Source organism: Sesamum indicum, linkage group LG5 (genome assembly GCF_026168435.1).
Source record: "Sesamum indicum cultivar Baizhima isolate 11 linkage group LG5, ASM2616843v1, whole genome shotgun sequence".
In the NCBI taxonomy this organism is placed as follows: domain Eukaryota; kingdom Viridiplantae; phylum Streptophyta; class Magnoliopsida; order Lamiales; family Pedaliaceae; genus Sesamum; species Sesamum indicum.
Genome location: NC_142661.1, coordinates 13,738,403 through 13,759,971, shown reverse-complemented (window position 1 = coordinate 13,759,971; position 21,569 = coordinate 13,738,403). Strand labels below are relative to the sequence as shown.

General features: G+C 35.3%; 2 protein-coding genes across 3 annotated transcripts; one reads left to right on the top strand and one right to left on the bottom strand.

The window, feature by feature from the left end:
* Positions 1-2,597: 2,597 nt before the first annotated feature.
* Positions 2,598-3,643, bottom strand: LOC105162234 (actin-related protein 2/3 complex subunit 3). Its single transcript, XM_011080228.3, has 4 exons — positions 3,545-3,643; positions 3,343-3,451; positions 2,998-3,267; positions 2,598-2,810 (listed from the first exon to the last, which is right to left on the bottom strand). The coding sequence occupies exons 1-4, from the start codon at positions 3,641-3,643 to the stop codon at positions 2,668-2,670; spliced, it is 621 nt and encodes a 206-aa protein (XP_011078530.2). The 3' UTR covers positions 2,598-2,667.
* A 13,210-nt stretch (positions 3,644-16,853) lies between these two features.
* On the top strand, positions 16,854-21,569 carry LOC105162236 (ubiquitin C-terminal hydrolase 22). Of its 2 annotated transcripts, XM_088880881.1 has the most exons (5): positions 16,854-17,046; positions 17,142-18,086; positions 18,360-18,484; positions 20,397-20,889; positions 20,988-21,127. In XM_088880881.1, exons 1-5 carry the CDS (start codon positions 17,027-17,029, stop codon positions 20,989-20,991), a joined length of 1,587 nt encoding a protein of 528 aa, XP_088737007.1. In that variant the 5' UTR covers positions 16,854-17,026; the 3' UTR covers positions 20,992-21,127. The 2 variants fall into 2 exon arrangements, with proteins under 2 accessions (XP_088737007.1, XP_088737006.1); XM_088880880.1 differs by having other exon boundaries at positions 16,855-17,046; positions 20,397-21,569.

Genomic DNA, 21,569 nt, shown 5'->3' with positions numbered 1-21,569 from the left:
AAGAAAGAAAAGAGAGAACGTATTTTTTTAATAAAATTTGAAATTGTTAGCTTCAATATTGTTTTAATAAAATTATATTATTATAATTAAGCAATATCAAATATTATTAGATTAATTATAAAAAAATTAAAATATATGGTATAATATTTTAATTTATTATTATAAATATACATTATTAATTAGTTTGTAATATAATTAGAAATAGTGCAATATATATACATCAAATTATTAAAATACTTACATATAATTTTGTATAGTTGTTAATATTAATAAAAAAAACATAAGTTATTTTTTAAAAGTTGTTGATCTTATTATATACAACAAAAAAAAAAATAAGAGACGAATTTTTTAATTCAAAGTACAAAATAATGATTGATCGCATTATATGTAATAGGGATAATTACATTTATACTCTCTCACATATTACTTTTTTATAGAACCCTCCCCTACCTTTTGAAAATTTATAAAAATCACTCCTGACAGCCTTTAAAACCCAAAACTCACCTAGTCAACAAGGATATTTTTGGATTTTAAAGGCGACCAGAGGTGATTTTTGTAATTTTTTAAAGGCATGGATGATTTGTGCAAAAAAACAATAAATGAAGGGGTGTAAATGAAACTTATCCAATATAATAATAAATGACAATGAGAAAAATTAAAATTATTCAACCATCATCATCATCATCATAATCATTATAACTTAGATGATATATCCCACCATGTGTGAGGATCTATAAGCACCAACCTAGTGTTTATACTGGGCTTCGATTAATTCAATCAAATAAATAAGTTATGATTATGTTGTTCTATCTTGGAATTTAGTATAATTACACATAAATTTTTTGTAATTTAAAAAATTATATCTAAAAATTCTATAGGGTTTGCTTTCTTATAACAAATAGATCACTCTGTTAGCCAAAATTCCCGAACTAAATTACTTCTATCTATAAGGGTAAATATACTTCCTAATATGCATTAACGTGTGAAAATGTATAAAGATAATTTGATCATAAATAATTATTTGACCTGTAATAAGTCAATAATAAATTAATTGGGAATGTAAGAAAAAAAAATTGTTAACATCAACAAATTCGATGAATCTGATTAATAGAGAGACTTTTTTGGTCATATAAAAGCAAATCTTAGGAGTACCAAATGTAATTTTGCAAACCACATGGGATCTACGTGCAACTACATCAAACCTTTAGGGAGGGCGGTGTAATTATCCCCCACAAATAATTGTACATGATCAGAAATAAGATAATCACACTACCCTCCCCTAAGGTTTAGCATAATTACATGTAGACCCCTAAGTTCAGAAAATAACTTCTAGTACTCTAACGTTTATTTTCGTCCAATAAATAGATCCCCCATTGGTCAGAATTTACAAAATTTATTAATATTAGCATATAAACAATTAAATTAAAATTCATATGTACTCCAAACTGACTGACTTATAACTTACTTCAAATCAACCAAATCTTTCCAAACTACCTTTATAAGTGTAAAGATGTACCTCTTCACATGCATTAGCCCGTGTGAAGATGTATGAGTGTAGTTTGATCATAAAAGAGTTATTTGACCTGCAAGAAGTCAACTCGCGATAAGTTTCATTCAATTTTTTTTTGCTAATATCAATAGATTCCGTGAAATTTAACTAATCGATAGATCTATTATTAGACCGAAATAGATGTCAAGTGTACTTGATATAATTTTTTAAACCACAAAAATTTTACGTGTATTTGTAGAATAATCAGGAGAGGGCAATATAATTATCCTAAAAAATACTTGATGGGGGTCTTATCTATTAAAAGACAAAAAAAACCCTTCATTAAGGGTAAAACGAGCATTCCATCAGGATCCGCGTATAAGGTCGCGGGTCGGGTTGCGATGACCCGCCCCATGGGTTGACCCAAAATTTGAGGAGGATTATATATCGCACGATTGAAGGTAGGAGAAGCCCAGATGAAAACACATCGTCTGATCTACAGTGTTAAATAAGATCCTATAAATACCTCAGATTTGACCCACTCGAGGTAACTGACATTTATTGCTTTGACTCTTTGCCTTCAGATCGCATATTCTATTTCGACCATAAACTAACTTGAGTGTCGGAGGGTCTTCGCGGGAACGATCCCGACAAGCCTGACGTACTTTTTTTCCTCATGACTCATCACAGATCTAGGGAGATTACGTGGCCGGATCCAGGTCGTTGATCAAAGTCGCATAATTCGAACCGGATCAATACTATCATGCGTAATCACACTAACCAAATAAGATCTAAAAGGAGTTAGCAACATCGGGATACTATGACAAACACTGGTTTGTTTTCTGGAGCAAACATGGTTCAAAACTGTAACTGCATACAAATAAATAATAACTGCATAAATGAAGTTAAAGATGAAGATAAGGTTAACAATGGGGCACGAGAAAGAATTGAAACAGATCAAACTTTTATCCAAAGAATCCATTTCAACATGTCTAAAAACACTTGGATGGAAACTTTTCAATCACAAACTTATTGAAAGGATAGAAAATACACAAAATTATACGTGTTCATAATACCGGTTCTATCCTCATTTATTGGGAACGTAGAGTACTTCAATTGGATTGTGTTCACAAGTCTGTGGTCAATCCTGTTAATTGTATTGTCTGTAGAAGCAAACTTTAAGGTATAGTGATGTTCATAAACTTTCTCTTTGCAAATGCCAACCACCATTTGTTTGGAGTACCATTGGATCTATATGCCACGCTCAATAATCGCCTATTGGTTTCTTCCCGTATTTGCTTCAAATAGTTTCTCAAGAGCTCTGCACGACGAGGCAACATAACCAAGAGATTATACGATGTATATGATAAATGGTCCCTTGAACAGACAAAGCTGTCATACTTCAAACACATTTTTTTCCATATCTTAACATGTCCTGACAAATGTAACTCTTATATGGCTTGAAATATTCTTAATTCATAAACGCTGTACGTATAACAATATCTTACCTGCTTCTTTTTGAGACTGTGGATGAGCAAATAGTCCAGGGAATGGGAATCCATTTTCTCCAGGCACAGGGACCTTTTCTAACTCTAAATTAGTAATTGCTTTGGTTCCTTCAGCCAATGTTCTACACCCTTCTACCCTCTTTAGAGCGATGTTTATATAAAATGTTATATAGATAAGAAGCTTATCAGCTGAACTCTGGATGTCGAAGTTACTAAAAAAGACGTTGGCACGAAAGAACGCAATTGCTTCATCCACAATATCCGTGCTATCTGCATACAACATATACTACTTTATACTAATCCATTGGGTTTTCTTTGTATTTGTTAGTAATGAATAAAGCTGACCTTGTTCGGAAACTGGAGTTGGCCCTTTAATGTGGCTTTCCAGTGGAAGTAAAGGGCAACCACATGCTTTAGTAATTTGTTCATCATCGATGAAACTAGAGTGGTACACCTGCAACAATATTGTTTTCCCCAAGTGTGCAATGGAGAAACTTTAACTAGCAACCAAGCAATAACACAAGAACCTAAATACCAGATTTATTACCATATTGATTCTGTGCGAATAGTCCTTTTCTTGCCAAGTTGTAGTGACACTTTCTGCAAATCCAAGTAAGAACTGTTCATCCAACTCAGAAAAAGACATTATCACATAAAATAGGATATTATCTTGCATGTGGGATTTGGTATATCAACCTTTTTGAATGACAGTAGTAAATTAATCTAACCTAAATTGTTTACATTATATTTCTATGGAATTTCATGAAGCATTTCTATGTTTGAATTAAATGTTGTTTTTCGAATGTTGCAATTCATACCATGCAGCAATTGATTCAAAAATGCAGCATAAACTTTTAGAAGAAATAGTAGACACGTTTCTTAAAAAATAAAATAAAATATTTATTTTCTTAGAAACATGTGCATGTAGTGCCAAGTGTTATTGTTTATATATATATATATATATATATATATAGATTTGACACCGTCAGGTTACCCATTCCAAAGCCTTCCAAAGCCCGTTCCATCTTGAAACGGTGTTTGGAACACTTGTGGAACGAAAATTGAAAGATAACGTTAGGTGGAACATTTTTGTTTTGTTATAAATTCTGAACGATCCAACAGTCCCAAGTTGAGTTCCAAATAGACAATTACTAAACCCGTTCCAATTCCGTGCCAAAATAGTAACGAAAAAATGTTGGAACTCAGTTTGGAACAGTATATTAGGTTTAGTAACGGAAACAACCTAATCATCCCTATATCCGATGCAAAATATGACCTAAAAGTGACAATTCGAAAATGTATTCCAAAATGAGATACAATTTAGAACGGTTATTGTACACTCTTACTAAAATATGCCAAAAATCGTTTCAAAATATGCGTTTTATGTAATAAGCAATGTGTTTCTAAATTCATTCCAAAATATGGTACAAATTGAAACGGTTCCTTTAAATTATTTCGTATGTGTTATTGAATCTAAATCAACTCATCATCAACGGCTATATTTTAATAGTCCAACAAACCGTTCAAGAAGTAGAAATTAACAGCTACTTTTTAATGGCTATTTATGTGTTCCTATCCCCATTCCTAAGACCGTTTCAATTTTTTCTATGTAAATGTGGTCCCCTTTTTTCATTTAATCTCACCATCTTCTTCAATTCTTCTTATTTCCTCTTTATTTTCTAAATTTCTCTTGAATTTTTTTATATTCTCACTATCCTACTAAAACTTTTGTACTTTTGTTCAATTCTGTCTCGATTTTTCATTGATATTTGGAGTTATTTTGATTATATATTTGATGTTATTTTTTATAATTAATTAAATTTAATGGTATAATAATATATATGTGTATGTGTAGGACTAATCATCGTGTTGAGACAATTGAGGAGATGGATATATGAGAAATTCCGAATAGGGCGAGTCCTACTCCGGAGTTTTAGGATAGTGTTGTTACATTTATAGAATGGGCGAAACCTCAACATCCATATATGGATGGTGATAAAATTAGATGTCCTTGTTGGAAGTACAAAAATAAAGTTTTCAAAACCACGAATGAGATAAATTTCGACTTGTTTATGAAAGGTTTTATACTGGAATATTATAATTGGACTTCTCATATCGAGGAGAGGGTGTAGGTGTATTTTGAGGCCATGACAGCGGCCCTGTTGTGGGAGGAGCTAACTTGGATTTCTCATGCTATGCAGGAGATAATTATGCCTTAGGGTGATGTGGAGCAGATGGATTGGGAGCAGAGAATGATTTTTGGTGCCACTGGGCCGGCTATCTGATCTTCTAATTGTAACCAGGATGATGTGCCTGATGATGGTACGAGGTCGTGTCCTATTGATGCAGGGCCTAGTTCGTATTACAGTGGGGAGCCCTACGATTATGTATCCGGGATAGCAGATCGATTTCACGATATAGTACATACTGCCAAGCAACCGTTGTGGAACAGTTCCACCTAATCTCAATTAGGGGTTGTAGCTGAGTTGGTAAACATCAAAGCCGAGGGCCATATTTCTCAGCATATGTATGATCGAGTATCGCAATAGGCTGATCATATATTGCCGTGCAACCACACCCTGCCCTAAGATTACTATAGTACAAAGAAATTGAAGAGACTTGGCTTACCTGTTGAGAAGATTGATGCGTATAAGAATGGTTGCATGTTGTACTGGAAGGATGACATTGATCTGGACTACTGCAAGTTATGTGGAGAAACTAGGTATAAGACGACCAGGGAGCGAATTCTAATATCAAGAAGACATTGTATGTCATTCTTAGGTACCTGTCAATCCATCGCCTGCAGAGGTGTATGCTTCGGAAGCGACTGCCAAGCAAATGACGAGGCATTCCAACTATCAGAAGGAGGAGGAATCCATGTATCATCTATTTGATGTAGAGGCATGGAGGCATTTTGATCGGACATATCCCGATTTTATAGCAGAGCCTAGAATATTAGACTGAGTTTGTGCACAGATGAGTTTACACCGAAGGGGCAGTATGGTCGTCTGTACTCGTGTTGGCCCATTATACTTACACCGTACAATTTTTCCCCTGGAATGTGTATGAGTTTAGAGTATATGATGATGGTGATCCTTGGTCTCTCCAATCCAAAACGTCTCATCGATGTTTACCTGAAGCCGTTGATCGAGGAGTTGCAGAATTTATGGCATATGGGTGTACTGACGCATGATAGTGTGAAGAATAAGACAGTCCCAATGCCGGCCGCATTGATGCAGATTGTGAACGACCTACCCGCTTTTGGGATAGCGTCTGGATGGAATTCCGCTGGTGTTATGGGGTGTCTAGTTTGTATGGAAGACACACGTGCATTCTACCTATACAATGGTAGGAAGGCGTGCTACTTTGACTGCCACAGACAATTCCTCTCCCCGGACCATCTCTTGTATTGGAACAAGAAAGCATTCACTAAGAACTGAAGTAGAGTGGAATGTTGCATGATAACACTTGCCAATTCCCCCCCCCCCCCCCACCCATTTTCCTTGCAAAATTTTGTAAGAATCGTTTAAAAAATATTTTCTGAATTTTTTTTCAAAAAAATTCGAAAAAATATTTTTAGAAAATATTTCAGGAAATACTTTTTCAAAATTTTTCTAATTTTCTGTAAATTTATGTAATTTATGTGTAATTTATAATTTTTATGTATAATTTATACAAGTTATGCAATACATGTGTAATCTATGAAATTTATAATTTTTATGTGTAATTTATGCAATTTATGTGTAATTTACACAAATTTCTGTAATTTATGCAATTTAGGCGATTTAATAACATTTTACATAATAATCACATTAATAAAGAATTTTGAAACAATTTATGCAATATTAACAATAAATTATTAATAAATATAAATAATAATAAATTACATAATAATCATAAAATTAAGATAAATTACAACAATATTCCCAATACATACTAATATTTTTACATAATAATGTACATAATCACAAAATTAATTTAAATCAATTTCCCCAATATTAATATTTTTTAATAATAATCACAAAATTAAAGTAAGTTACAATAATATTCCCATAACATTTTTACATAATGATGTAAATAATCACAAAATTAATTTAGACCAATTTCTCCAATATTAATATTTTTACATATTACTAAAAATAATAAAATAAATTAGATCAACATTCCCAATACATACTAACATTTTTACATAAATGTAAATAATCACAAAATTATTTAGATCAATTTCCCAAATATTAACATTCTCACATATCAATCAAAAAAATTAAAATAATTAGAACAATATGCACAATATATACTAATATTTTTACATAATAATGTAAATAATCACAAAATTAATTTAGACCAATTTCTCCAGTATTAATATTTTTATATAATAATAAAAAGAGTTAGTGTATTCTTTTTTATTAAAATATTAATGTCAATAATCCAAAATTTTAGACTAATACTTTTATATAATTTGTGTAGACGATGTCTAGTGGTACGTTGTCTCTACCGTGTGGTCATGGTCGTGGCCCGCCACTGCCACTAGTCCAGTCAAATGCTTCCCAGGTCGGGAAAACATTCCTTCGACCACGCGTACCACCGAACACGCCCACACCATCCCCCGCCCCGCAAACTCTAAAAGCATGTGCTGCTGAGATGACGCGTTACAGCAGTCTGCCACACCAGCTGATGCTCCACTGCCACCACCACCCCCATCGGTCCCCCCACCATTAGCTGGACAGTACATCAGCCTCGATGACGCGAGGTAAGTTTATTTACCTAATTTTTTTATTATTAATTATTTTATTTTAAAAATATTAATTAATTCTTTAATATCAAATTAAATTTAAGGTCTGACCGGCGGTTCCACAAGAGCATCAACGCGGTCGCGGGGGGACGTTTCCCTCACCCCCGGCCATGTCGGAGGCAGGTGCTGCCAGAGCACCAACATTTTTTGTTCGAGAGCATGAAGGTAATTAGTTTTAAATTAGTGTAATTTTATCTAATATATAATCTAATTATTTAATTTATTTTACTAATGTTTTATTTAATCTTATTATTCGAGATGACCTACTGGTGAAACTGTGACGATGAGTCCATGTTCTGGGTCTTCCACATGTGAGCCAGAAAGTACATCTAGAAGACCTTTTCCATCGCGAGTGCAGCCTGGTCAGACTACTATGTCTGGCCAACAAGATCAACATTTGTAATTAATCATGCCCTTCACAAGGAGGGAACATCATGGGGAGTTTTCACAAAGAAATGAAATGTAAATGATTAGGAACAAGATTAAAAAAACAGCTAAAATGCCCTATTAACAATTCAATAAGAATTTAGAACTTTTTATTTGTGTAAGTGTAGCTACGCCATGCATTAAGGATATCAACTAAAAATCAACTAAACCAGATGTTACCCACTTAACATAATCTTATCTTATCATCAGGGCACAAAGTAAAATTTTTGAAATTTTTGCAGGCTGCAAATAAAGAAGCAAAATAGTATCAATTCTTGGTGGTTTTAGTATATTTAAAGAGGACAACAAGAAAAGTCCAAGGATCCTCACATGTAGAATGGACAACAATCACACCACTGCAATGCTTCCAACAGAAATAGGGAACAAGGCAGGCTCAATCTTGACGATGGATGAACTCAAGAATAACATTCTAACTTGAGAACAAAACCTCGTCACCTACATCAAGCATAGATTGTTCTCTTCATCGAATCAAGACATAGTCTAACTCGAAACAATGAAACCTACAATGAGCATATATTGTTCTCTTCATTGACACAGTTACAAAGGTCAAGAGAACATAAGACAAAATATTCAGTTTTCAACCAATGAAACATGATTCATGAAATCATAAAATATCATATTATACTGTACTATGAGATTATTATAAAAATAAGCCACCCGTGCTCAAGATCCACCCACAAATATCTTTTCCGTCTAGTCAAAACAGACAACCATAAAGTCATGCATGCATCACTCTACAAACTTACCACCATCACCATCATAACTCACCCCTCCATCACCCATACAAAAAGAAAAAGACAAAAAGTCCAACAAATCCCTTGAATTCCACAAATGCAATGCACATTAGATGGATCACCACCATGCAACTTGTTTAGCGAATAAATTACCACAAATTCAGATCAATACACCAGCAACAAGAAACGAAAATTCGTCTTTCACATCCCCATTACATTTTTAATACAGATACGGGAAGAGATAAAAGGAATAGGGGTAAAAAAAAAATAAAAAGAATTCCAAGAAAACCAAGTGAAAAGCCAACATCAAAAGAAGAAACTCACCCAGAGGGAGAATGAAAAGTCGAAGCTATGGAAACTCTGTGAGATCTGAGTTGAAAACCAGGAAAAGCAGGGATCTTGTGGTGGAACAAAGTGAACTCTAAATGCCTATTTCTCTAACGGTGTTAAAATGAATATTTGCACGTATAAAGTAATCCTAAAAAATACCAAAATCGAAGCCAACTTGTGTAATAGGCGCGTGTTAGACACTCTCTTTTAGTTTCTAAAGGAGAGATGACTTTTTGTTGTATTTTAAATAACGCCTATAAAATTGACACAAGGGGATTTCGCACTTTTTTGCCAAACTATAGGGGGTATGCAATTTACCCTTCCCCCCCCAGTAAATCTATACAATTAACTGAATTTAAGTAATGGAAAATTTTTGTCCAGATCAAATTCGATCGAACCAAAGCAGTTACATAGCAAGTATATCATTTTGCTATGTGATATTCACGTTTTCTGAACTGTACATCAGTCACATGATGTATTGCACGTGTCATATAATTGGTTTGAGTTTGACCAAATCGAATCCGGACTATAATTTTCCATTAAGTAACTTATAATGAGATGTACTTGACGAAAATAATCTTAACGTATTTATCTCTTTTACCATATCTTTAAAATTAATTACATATCAATATTTTGTTATTCAGGCATATTTAAGGTTTAATTATTCGTTTCTTTTATTAGTTATTCATTTATCTTCATTAATTTTTACTTAATTAAATAAAATATAACAAAAGATTAAATTACACAACATACAATCTGCCCACCAAAAACAATTTCAAATCCCACTAAACGTGTAAATATTTATCTTACTTTATACGAATTTACTTATCATGGTAGTAGCATCCAAAAGAGAACAACAAAGCTCGTTATGAGCATTCATACAGGTGGGAAGGAAGTCGTAGGTTTCCAGAAACTGTTAGAGCCCATTTCCTACACCATCATTTTGGTTGGACGACAAACTATTAGGAAAACATCGTTTGCCAAAACTTGAAATGCTAACAACACTTGGATGATCGAACTAGTTACATATGAGAAATAAAAGAGAACCCAAGACGCTCATTGATGTTCAAATGAGATGTCACAGGGTGGTTCAAGCACAATTGCACCTTGTGGGGATGATTCACTCAAGTTTCAAAGTCATCTCTGATGGAGGCAAGCGTCTTTTCAAAAATATAGTGATGCCATTTGTCTTCCCACAAGTCTTTTATGGAAATATACAAAGGAAATTGATTTAATCATGTAGATCATACTGTTCTTGGGGGAAAGTATTACCACCAGAGCAACATGATAGGCTGGGACCAAGGTCAATTCTTGAGGCCATGCTTGCTCAGAATTTCTTTCTTAACCTGAATAATACAAGTAGCAAAGTCAGAAAATCAAAACCGTGGCAAGCACAATAAAATTCAGTATAAATTTATTCTTTTTCTAAATAATATCCACATGATATTCACATTGGTAAAATATTTGATTGATTTCCTGGTTGGAAAGTAGGAACGGGCTATAGGCATAGGAGGGTAACAATATCATCGATCCCTAGCCAGATCCCTGTTAGCACAAAAGCGTTAGGGGAGCTCTCATAGTTGAGATGATGCTGTTACTCTTCCCAATTGAGTTGAGAATCGAAGGAGAGAGTGTCTCTCGGGGAGAGACACGAAAGACTGGCAGGGGGGGTGTCACATTCTAGAAAGTTGAAGTCACCAACCTCCTACACATCCATATTAAGTCATTCTATGCTCCTTAACATATTCAGCATAAATAAATTATGCTACTTATTATATAATACAATGAAAACAAAAAATTAGAAATAGGGTGCATAAGGAAAGAATATATGATGTAGACCTTACTTCATATCATACATGTTGAAAGAAAAATTATATTTCCATAAATAATGGAAAAAACATAACCAGGTAGTAAACCATTACATGAATCATCGGATCATAAAGAGTTAAGTACAGTGACCTGCTAATGATTATCAGAGAACTCAGATATTGCCGGCACTATATTCCTTATCATCTGCAGTGAGTTTGTTATCTTTCCCATACTATGTGGGCATGACTGGTTGACAGATATCTGTAAAATGTTAGTTGCAAAAGGTACGACTTTTTTTAGGAAGATTAAACAAGTCATTTGCACGTAGGAATTAGCACAAAAAGTGCACAGACCAAGCCAGAAAAACATAGAGAAGCTGTATAAGGAATGTGTGATTGGTGAATCTGCAACAAAACGAATAACTTACAATTTGAGGCAAATCGGAGTCTACTAAAGCTGCAGCAGTTGTAAGCAGTTTTGTACTTGACTTGGCAAAGGAAGTTTCTTGATCCTCATCCACCACATTATTATGAGTTGAAAGATGGGTAGCAAGTGTTTGCATCTCAAGCTTCTCTGAACCAGTGAGCTCTTTAGTTGATAACGATGTGGTTTTTTCATGCATAAGATTCAATATGATCAACGGCTGGTTCTTTTTAAGCGCATGCTCCGTCAAATTCTTCAGATATTTCTACTGCCGAAGCAAGGTGTGGAATTCTGAACAGCCACTGCACTTGCTGTTCAGAATTAGGCAAATTTCTTACTTCCTTAACCAAATCATCAGATTGCCTTCACTCCTTGTGCACCCAAAGAGAATAAATTTCTAAGCAGACAAGGGCACATCTCTAGAAAATGAAGAAACTAGCTCACTCCACCACCTTACCCTCCAACATCGTACCACCTCTCACAAGACAAGAAACAAAAGACCTGTAAAGTGCATTGAAGTCCATTCTAGCTATTCCTTAGTTTCAAGAATGTATTGCAGCGATGTTGTATATTATGATAGCTCCAAACACACAGGCATATAAAGGCATTTCACCATTTACATGGTTACACGAATGCATAGTGATGGATGGTAGAGATGTTGAAAATATAATTAGACACAGTGTAATGATAGATATACCTCATTCTTGGAGAGATATTCATCAGGAACAAAGAATCCATTTTCACTTTCCACTTCATTGTCATCTTTTATATACCCTTCTGCACTTTCATATTCCTCATCCTTCTTAGAATCTGATAGGTTTTCACCGGGTTCATCCTCTCTAATCAAATTTTTAGCTCCAAATGTTATTATGAGAATAACCACTACTATAACAAGGATAGTATACCTCTTCCCAATCCTCATCGCTATCTATCTCATAGTCTATGTATGGGTCCTTTACAAAAGGGTGGCGCGGGCCAACAACTTGACTAGATAAAAACAACATCTAATCATAATGGCGTTATTGTGTTAACCTGTGAGCATAGTTATTAAAAGTGCAAAATCACGCACGCCAAGGCACATGGCGTGGAGGCAAGGTTCCAGACAGTCATTCAAGCAAAAGTGGTGGATGTTCAATCATATCCTAACTACAGCTATGAATCAAGAGCCATGGGGGAATTAGAGATAAAATCATCAAATCATTGCATGATTCTGCACTTAGTGGACACTCTGGAATTAATAGAACTTATCGGAGAATCAAACCCCTATTTTATTAGCCAACCTTAAAAAATGATATATAAGAATGGTGAAGGAATGTGAGATTTGTTAGAGAGATAAACATGATAATAGCTCTTACCTGGGCTATTGCAGCCTTTGCCTAAGCTTAGTCATGCATCTCCATGGATTTTATTGAAGGGTTACCTAATTCAGAAGGCAAGGATCAATCTTAGTGGTTTTGGACAGATTGATCAAATATTCTCATTTTCTGGGTCTTAAACATCCCTAGACTGCTACCTCTATTGCCAAAATCTTCCTTGATAACATCTACAAGTTATATGGGATGCCTGTGAATATTGTGACTCGTAGGGATAAAGTTTGCACTAGCAGATTCTGGAAATAGCTATTCACTTTGTCTTCGGTATCCATAGATATGTCATCTGCATATTACCCCCAAACTGACGGACAAACAAAGAGTTAACCAGTGTTTAGAGAATTACTTAAGGTGTATGTGTCATCAAAAATCAAAGAAGTGGGCACAAAGGCTGACTCTTGTAGAGTTCTGGTTCAACACACACTGGGTTAAAAACTACTCCCGTCCAAGCTTTATATGGTTATCCCCCTTATCAGTTATCTATTAGACCTTATTTACAGAATCACCACACAGAAGTGAAAGGATTAATGCAAGAAAGGGTCAAGGTCATGCAGTTACTGAAGGATAATTTACACCTAGCCCAACAGAGAATGAAATTGTATGCAAACAAGAAGAGGCCAGAGAGAGAATTTGAAGAAGGAGACGAAGTTTTTCTTAAACTTCAGCCATACAGACAAACTACTGTGGTTCTCAGGAAATAACTGAGTTGTCTGCAAAATACTTTTGTCCATATAAGGTGTTAGAGAAAGTGGGAAAGTTGGCTAATAAGCTTGATTGCCCCCTAGAGCAAATTCACCCTTTTTTTTCATGTCTCTTTGCTGAAAGAGAACATTGGAGCAAAATATTTTACATTTGTGGATCTTCCAAGATTGGAAGATGAAGTCTTCAAAGTGTACCTTGTGGCTATCTTAATTAGGAGATTGATACCAAGGAACAATGTGGGTGTTGCTCAGGTGCTAATTCAATGGCCGCATGCCTCTCCAAACCAAGCAACCTGGGAAGATTACAGTGCAATGGCTACTAAATTCCTTGGGTTTGATCCTTGGGGACAAGGCTCCCAAAAAGGAGGGAATGTCATGTTTTGTAACAGAAATGCGACTTCTTGTGACACCCGTGCAATGGAGATGATGGATGCGAGCCGTTTAATCAAGGGCCTAACTAAATTGGAGGATAAATCAACAATTTCAGTAGTAGACGACGTCGATTCCAAAGGATTAGGGCGCGGTTGTATTGGGGAAAAATCAGGAGATTGTGACATGGCTAATTGTTCTGTAGAGGGTCCGACAAGGGGACACGTGGAACCCAACGAAGAAGAGTAGGGAAAGTAGCTATGGAGTTGCAATTTGGGTTGTTTTTTAACCTTGAGAATTTGGGGACTAGTACAAAGCAAGTTGAAAGAAGAAGATTGAGAACGACATTTTCTGAAGAATTAATTGTAGCTTTTACTTATACTGTTTGCCGAATTTTGGTTGCAATTCCATGTAAAAAGGGGCAAACCATGTTATTGGAGATTATTATGAAATAAAGTAAAATCTCAGTTCTCATCTTCTCCTCATTGTTATTCTCTTTTCCTACCCCCTTTCTGTTATTAAATTTGAAACTTTTATCTTGAGTGTTATACAACGCCATTTTCAAATAATGGCGGTGGGCTTTGCTATAGCGGCGGAAAGGCACGCCTTACTGCAAGGCGTAGAGACACGCCTTTTACAAGTGTCTAAGGGGTGAAAAAGCACACCATGGCAGGGCGAGGGTTCAAAGCGCCGCAACAGAGGGTGGCAAACGGCAGGGGCGGGGGTAAGCAAAGGCGGCGTCGGCGCTAGGGTTCTAGGCAGTGTCAGCACTAGTATTTCAAGCGACAATGCAGACCTAGGGTCTGGCGGTGCAAAACTAGGGTTTTGAGATGGAAGAAGAGCTCGTCTGTCTGTGTTTCTTTTCTTTGATTGAAAGGAGAAAAAAAACGGAAAAACAATGGACAAAACAAAATAAATAAGGAATATATCTATTATCTATTATATATAATATGTGAAGGAAGTTTTTGATCAAAATTGAGCAATTTTGACTTAATTCTAATTTTTTATAATATTGAATTATTTTAATTACATTGAAAAATTATCATCGGTGCATACAAATTTCCATATATATAAATATTCTTGAATCCATTTATTGGCTTATTAAATATTCTTAATATTATAATTTTATGTTATATGTGCTTCTTATTGCCATATAGTGTTTTGTTTATGAATTACTTTCTTTTTATGGTTCTTAACAACATGACACCCTTATTTATAAAATGTTAACTTTGTATTAATTATCTTTCACTTTATTAACTTTGTTTTTGTTGTATATAATAATTTTGTTTATTCAATCTACATATAATATATGAAGGGATTTGAACAAAATGTCGTATATACTAAAAAATTATCATTATTGGTAGCAAAGTTAATTTTGGAATTATTGAATTCAGTCACTAAAAATAATTTCTAATTGTGCTAAATAATTTTTTTCTATATATTAAAACAATTTATATAAACATCATATTAGTGTGTCACTTATGCTATGTATGAATTTAATTTAACTATGATCAAAATTATATTTTAATAGAAATTTTATAAAAGTTAATTGTGAAAAGTTTTTGTTTCTAAATTAAAAAATGCATCAATTTTGTAAAAGGATAATTACATTTACACTCCCTCACCTATTTGCTTTTTCACACTAACCATCCCTATCTTTTGAAAAATTACATAAACCATTCCTAGCTGTCTTTAAAATCCAAAAATGCTCATGTTGACTAGGTCAACCTTTAAAATAATTTTTAAGGACACAAAAGGCCCTTAGGCTGTTTCTGTAGTTATCAAAAGGTAGAAAAGGTGTTAAAGTAACATTTATGAAGATGAGTAATATGATCCCGTATATATATTTTTATTATTATACCAATTTATAATTTAAATTTAAATTATTTTATAACTTTTTTATTGAATCTTTGTATAAAATTGCAATTTTTAATAATTAAAATATTAAATTATTCAATTAATATATAAATAAAGTTAGCTAATGGATTATAAGTTTAAATTGAAAAATTATCACACTTGTATAATTTTTTGAAAATATTAAAATTAAAAAATTAGTTATCCTCTATTTTTATTTATAACTAAGTTTTACTAAAATAAAAATAAAATATAATTTATGCATTTTATATAAATCTAATTAGAATTAATAAAATTAGTTTATTTATTTATTAAAATGATATTTTAATAAAATGGTATTAGGGTGGGCATGGCGGTGTGGTTGGGGAAGAAGAGATAATTTTTTTAAAATAAATAATTTAATAATTTAAAATATTTTTTAATAAATAATTATTTATTTTATTAATTCTAATATGATTTATATAAAATACACAATTATTTTTAATTTTAATTTTAGTAAAATTTAGTTACAAACAAAAATAGAGAATAAAATAAATAAAAAAAGAGTCTTAGCTAGTTGAACGCCCATTAACTCGGACCTATAGACCCAGTCTAGGACCAATCCAGTCCTAGTCAATCCTAGGCTAAATTAGTCAATTTTTTTTTAGTTCTTCAGACTCGAACGGGCTACTTAAACGCAACCCACTATGCATCTTGACTCATAATTGAGCAACCAGTTAAGTACCTATTTAGTCGGGTGATCGAACAAATTAAATTTGTGTTTCAATATAAATATAATTTTTGTACTAGTTGACGCTAATTATGTTTTGAATTAAACTCCATCATACAACATATTAATATTTTTTAGTCCCACAATTTTTTTATATTATAAATTATGTCTATTAAACAACTTTTTAATTTTTTGATTAATTATAAAACGAGGTAAATTTTAATTTTTGTTATTATGTTAATGTATTTTGTAATTAATTCAAATTGAGGCAAAGAGAGCAATCACAAAAGCAAAATGAAGATGCGGCAATTGAGCGCATGATAAATGTACCATTTTTTATCCTCACTTTTTCCCTTTAGCTCTACTTTTTGCTTACTACCACTAGGAAAAATATGAACTGAAACACTCCAAACAAACAACGGCACACACCCCCTCCTGGATTTAGCAAAAAATTAATCCCTCGTGTGACGAAGATTTGTTGTATGAGCTGAATGCACTTGGATCTGAATGAGTAATTGCTAATTTGCCACTCCGCATTGAGTGAGCTTCATATTTGTAGTTCATGCAGAAGTTTCTTTGATTTTGAATTTGATTCTTCAACTGTAGGGCGTTTCGGAGCCCAATGTCATCGTCGGATCACAAAATTCGGCTCACTGTATTGAAGAACAATTCGGAGGAAATCCAATTGGCGGCTGAGTCCCAGAAATCGGTTTCTAGTTTCAGGGATTCGACAGCAGCTGCCCAAAACCCTAATTGTTCCTGTCAGCATTTATCGGAGCTCAGATCACAGCTGGGTCCCGACCCGTTCCGCAATCTTCGGGAGTGTATCCGCGTCCGCGCTCTCGGGCGCGCCTCCATCCGCCGTGGAGAGAACATCTGGTGCGGAATATGTGGCCGCGCGGCGCCGCAGCTGTACGCCTGCGTGTCGTGCCCCGCCGTTGCGTGTCGGGCTCATGCCCCACCCCACGCGGAGGAGACCTTGCACCATGTCGCTGTGGATGTGGATCGGGCCGAGCTCTTCTGCTGCTCGTGCAGGGACCAAGTATACGATCGTGATTTCGACGCCGCTGTCGTGGAAGTCGCCGTTGGGATCGGTCCCCTTCCCCCACCGGAGAATCTTCGAAAGCGGAGGCGCGTGGACTACAAACCGTGGAGCCCAGATCTCAAGGAGCAGGCCCTGATTGCTGAGAACTCGAGCCCTTTGCCACCAACTCAACTCGGTGGTGACTCTGTGAATCGACTCGGAGTTGACCCGGGACCGCTTCCTTGTGGGTTGAGAGGTCTCAGCAATCTCGGAAATACGTGTTTCATGAACTCAGTTTTGCAGGCGTTGCTGCATACGCCTCCATTGAGGAATTATTTCCTGAGTGATAAGCACAACCGCTACTACTGCGAGAGAGAAAATAGAACCATTGTTACTCGAAAGACCGAGATTAATAAAGCCAATAATAAGAACGTGCAGTTGTGTCTAGCGTGTGATCTGGATGCGATTTTCTCGGCAGTGTTCTCAGGGGATCGGATGCCGTACAGCCCAGCAAAGTTCTTGTACAGGTCTGCATATGAATTGCGTTTTGTGGGTGCATAGAGATTGGCGTTTCCGTTGAAATTTGGTTCCTTTTCTGGTTATCTAATTCTTTATACTGTTTGGTGCTTGAGTAGTTTATATGCCATTTCTTATGTCTGTATTTATTTGAAAGTTTGCCATCCAATTGATACAACTGTTGTTCATTGTCCAACTTATACTTGTGAATGGATATTATACTTTTAAACAGCTAGGTTAAATCTTGATACACATGTTTATTGGGCTGCATTTTTTTGTTATAGTTGGTGGCAGCATGCATCAAACCTTGCAAGTTACGAACAGCAGGATGCACATGAATTTTTCATTTCCATGCTTGATGGCATTCATGAAAAGATGCAGAAAGACAGGCGCAAACCCCATATTCAAGGTAAGAGCCAACATTCCTGCTTGTTCTGCACCTTTAACCTGATTGTGAATAAGAGAAGAGGTAACTCGAAACTGATGCAAAATTACTTGTGATTCTCCTCACATTATTCAAATGTGGTACATGTGTCTTAAAACGAGCGTCCTATGGAATATTTATATTTGGTGTGGCCTTAATTTCTGAATGGCCCTTTTACTCCCAGTCTCCCATAGGCACCGGTGCACAAGCTCAACATTAACTGTCAGATGCTTGTAATGGGAATATTATGTTTAAGATTAAAAATGTATATATTTTCTTTTTTGGTTTTATTTTGGAGCCAGAGGAATCTAAGAATTTCATGCATTACTGGTAGCAGTTCGGCATGTTGAGTTACGGGTTCACCTAAAACTGCTGCTCATGGATTTAACAAGTATTTCTGATTGTGTGAAGTCTTCCGCAACTCTTTATTTCTAGCAGGCAGTTTGTCAGAGAACTACACTTGACAAAATTCTTGTTGCGGACTTTCCCGTAGTTCTTGAATATGCATGATTGGAGTTCAATTTCAATTATGGTAACAAACAATAAAAAATGAAAAGAGGAAAAAGGAGATAAGATTTGGTGATGTTGAATGATTAGTTTTGGAACATGTAGGATTTATTTCATTTGTTTCCTTGTCTTTTTTTCTTTTAGGTTGGTATTCTTGATATGCTTGGGTTAATAAGTGGCCGCTGTTATATCTCATTTTGTTGTTTTGGATGATTTATGATGGATGCTTGAATTTTTCTTGGGATAATCTATAAGAAGATAACTTACAAGTTCTTGTCATCTTATCCACTAGTATCCTACTTTCTCATACACCATATCTCATCTGATCTAGGCAACCCTAACTACTATAATAAATGGAGTAACAGAATTTCTAAATGCAGGACTCTGGTCTAGTTTTCCAATTGCCTTAGACATTCATATTGGCAAGTGCTGTCAGATTTAGGGCCAGTACTCAAACCGCGAGCTTGCCATCTGCTTCACTCCTGTAAGTCCCATTTTCTTCGGTGCACTTGGCTTTCATCATAGGGTTCTTGTGCCACACTAATTCGTTTGCTAACTCAGCTGTGCTGTTGGTAGGGTCCTTATGTCAGAAACAGCAGGCCTCGATCTTGATGAACGTTCAAGTTTCATTAGGCTATGTCAATATGAATCCTTTTGATTCAACATTTGGATGTTTTGGTGTTGGCCAAGAATCTGTCACACCTTTTCTTCAATTAGGAGTTCCTGATCTTTTGGAGAATATTCTTGTCCTTGGTTTTAAGTTTATGGGATTCTCTAGAGTCACCTTCAGCTGCAACTTTGTGTTGCTCTTTGAGAATATGTTGCTGGTGGTTCTCCCACATTAAGTTATTCAATCCATTTTGGGTATTTTTGTCTAGCTAAAAACTAAGGTGGTATCGATAAATCCTCAGAGGTCGTGACATGATTGTTACTTGGATGATTCAATTTAGTTTTTTAATCTTACTATTTAATTATTAGACGCCTCAATTGATTTCACCCGTGTCTATAATTATACTTTAGGATTCCAACTTCTGATAAATTTATGTTGACAATAAGTCCAGAGATTGAAAATCATGAAAACTTGAATTGCCAAGAATTTGAAGTTCTTGAGAATTTATACCAACGAAATGAATGGAGTCCTCGCAGCACTTCCTTGTTCCATGGTAGTAGGTAACTTAAACCTGTTTGCCACGCTGCATTTAGGTTGTAACATTATCCTACATTGTGTTCTAATGAATCTGGATTATGTTAACATCCTTTACTTTGCCTGAATCATGAGCTTCACATGTTACCATAATCTTGCACGCCCTACTGAGAAAATTTACTCTGAACATGTTGCAAGTCATGTTTGTCCTGATGATATCATTGTATCTACATGTTCTCTGTGCAGGCAGTGGAGACTGTTGTATTGCTCACCGTGTATTTTCCGGCATCCTTAGATCTGATGTCATGTGTACGTCCTGTGGTTTCACATCAACAACATACGATCCATGTGTAGATATCTCGTTGGACTTGGAACCAAATCAGGTTGGTTCTGCAAAAGCGACATCCACAAAATCCAATTATTCTGTCAATAATGAGGCAGATTCCAGGAACTCTGGGCAGAGCCCCAGCCTTTCCACCTTGGTTGGATGTCTTGATCATTTCACAAGACCAGAGAGATTGGGTTCTGACCAAAAATTCTTCTGCCAGCAATGTCAAGTGAGGCAGGAATCTCTCAAACAAATGTCTATAAGAAAGCTTCCTCTTGTTTCTTGCTTCCATATTAAGCGGTTTGAGCATTCTCCCATCCGTAAAATCTCGAGAAAGATTGACCGTTATCTACAGTTCCCTTTTTCGCTAGACATGGCACCTTACCTATCATCATCTATTCTTCGAAGTAGGTATGGAAACAGAATCTTCCCTTTTGATGGGGATGAGCAAGATGCTTCTGGTGAATTTTCTTCGCAATTTGAGTTGTTTGCTGTCATCACTCACTCAGGTAAACTTGATGCTGGTCATTACGTGACATACTTGAGATTAGGCAATCAATGGTACAAGTGCGATGATGCTTGGATCACTCGAGTCAATGACGACATTGTCAGGGCTGCACAAGGATACATGATATTCTACGTGCAGAAAATGCTTTATTACAGAGCAAGTGAAAGGACAGTTGCTACATGAGGACCATTTTTCGTGAAAACAGGCGCTCCTGATACCTTATACCATGAACTTCAATGAACTATCTTGAGGAACTAATACCAATATTTCTAGGCTTGTCTTTGGTTAAGGCCTTCCTACTACTAGTTCCTGCATCCAGGTGCATCTTGATGAGCAATCTTCTACTTCAGTTGGGATTTATTTTCATCTCAATTTCTCGGAGTTACATTGCTTCTAAACAAAATTTCTGATGTTTTGACTCTTCCCTTTTCCCCATTCCTAGTTACATTGTAGGTGATGATTCTACAAAATGTAGGGGTTGGTTAAAGCTCAAAGAGCGCCAATCATACAAGGCGACTTTGTTTTGGTGATAAACTGATTAAAGAACCTGTTTACCTTCTATGGATTCTTCACCTTTACTTCA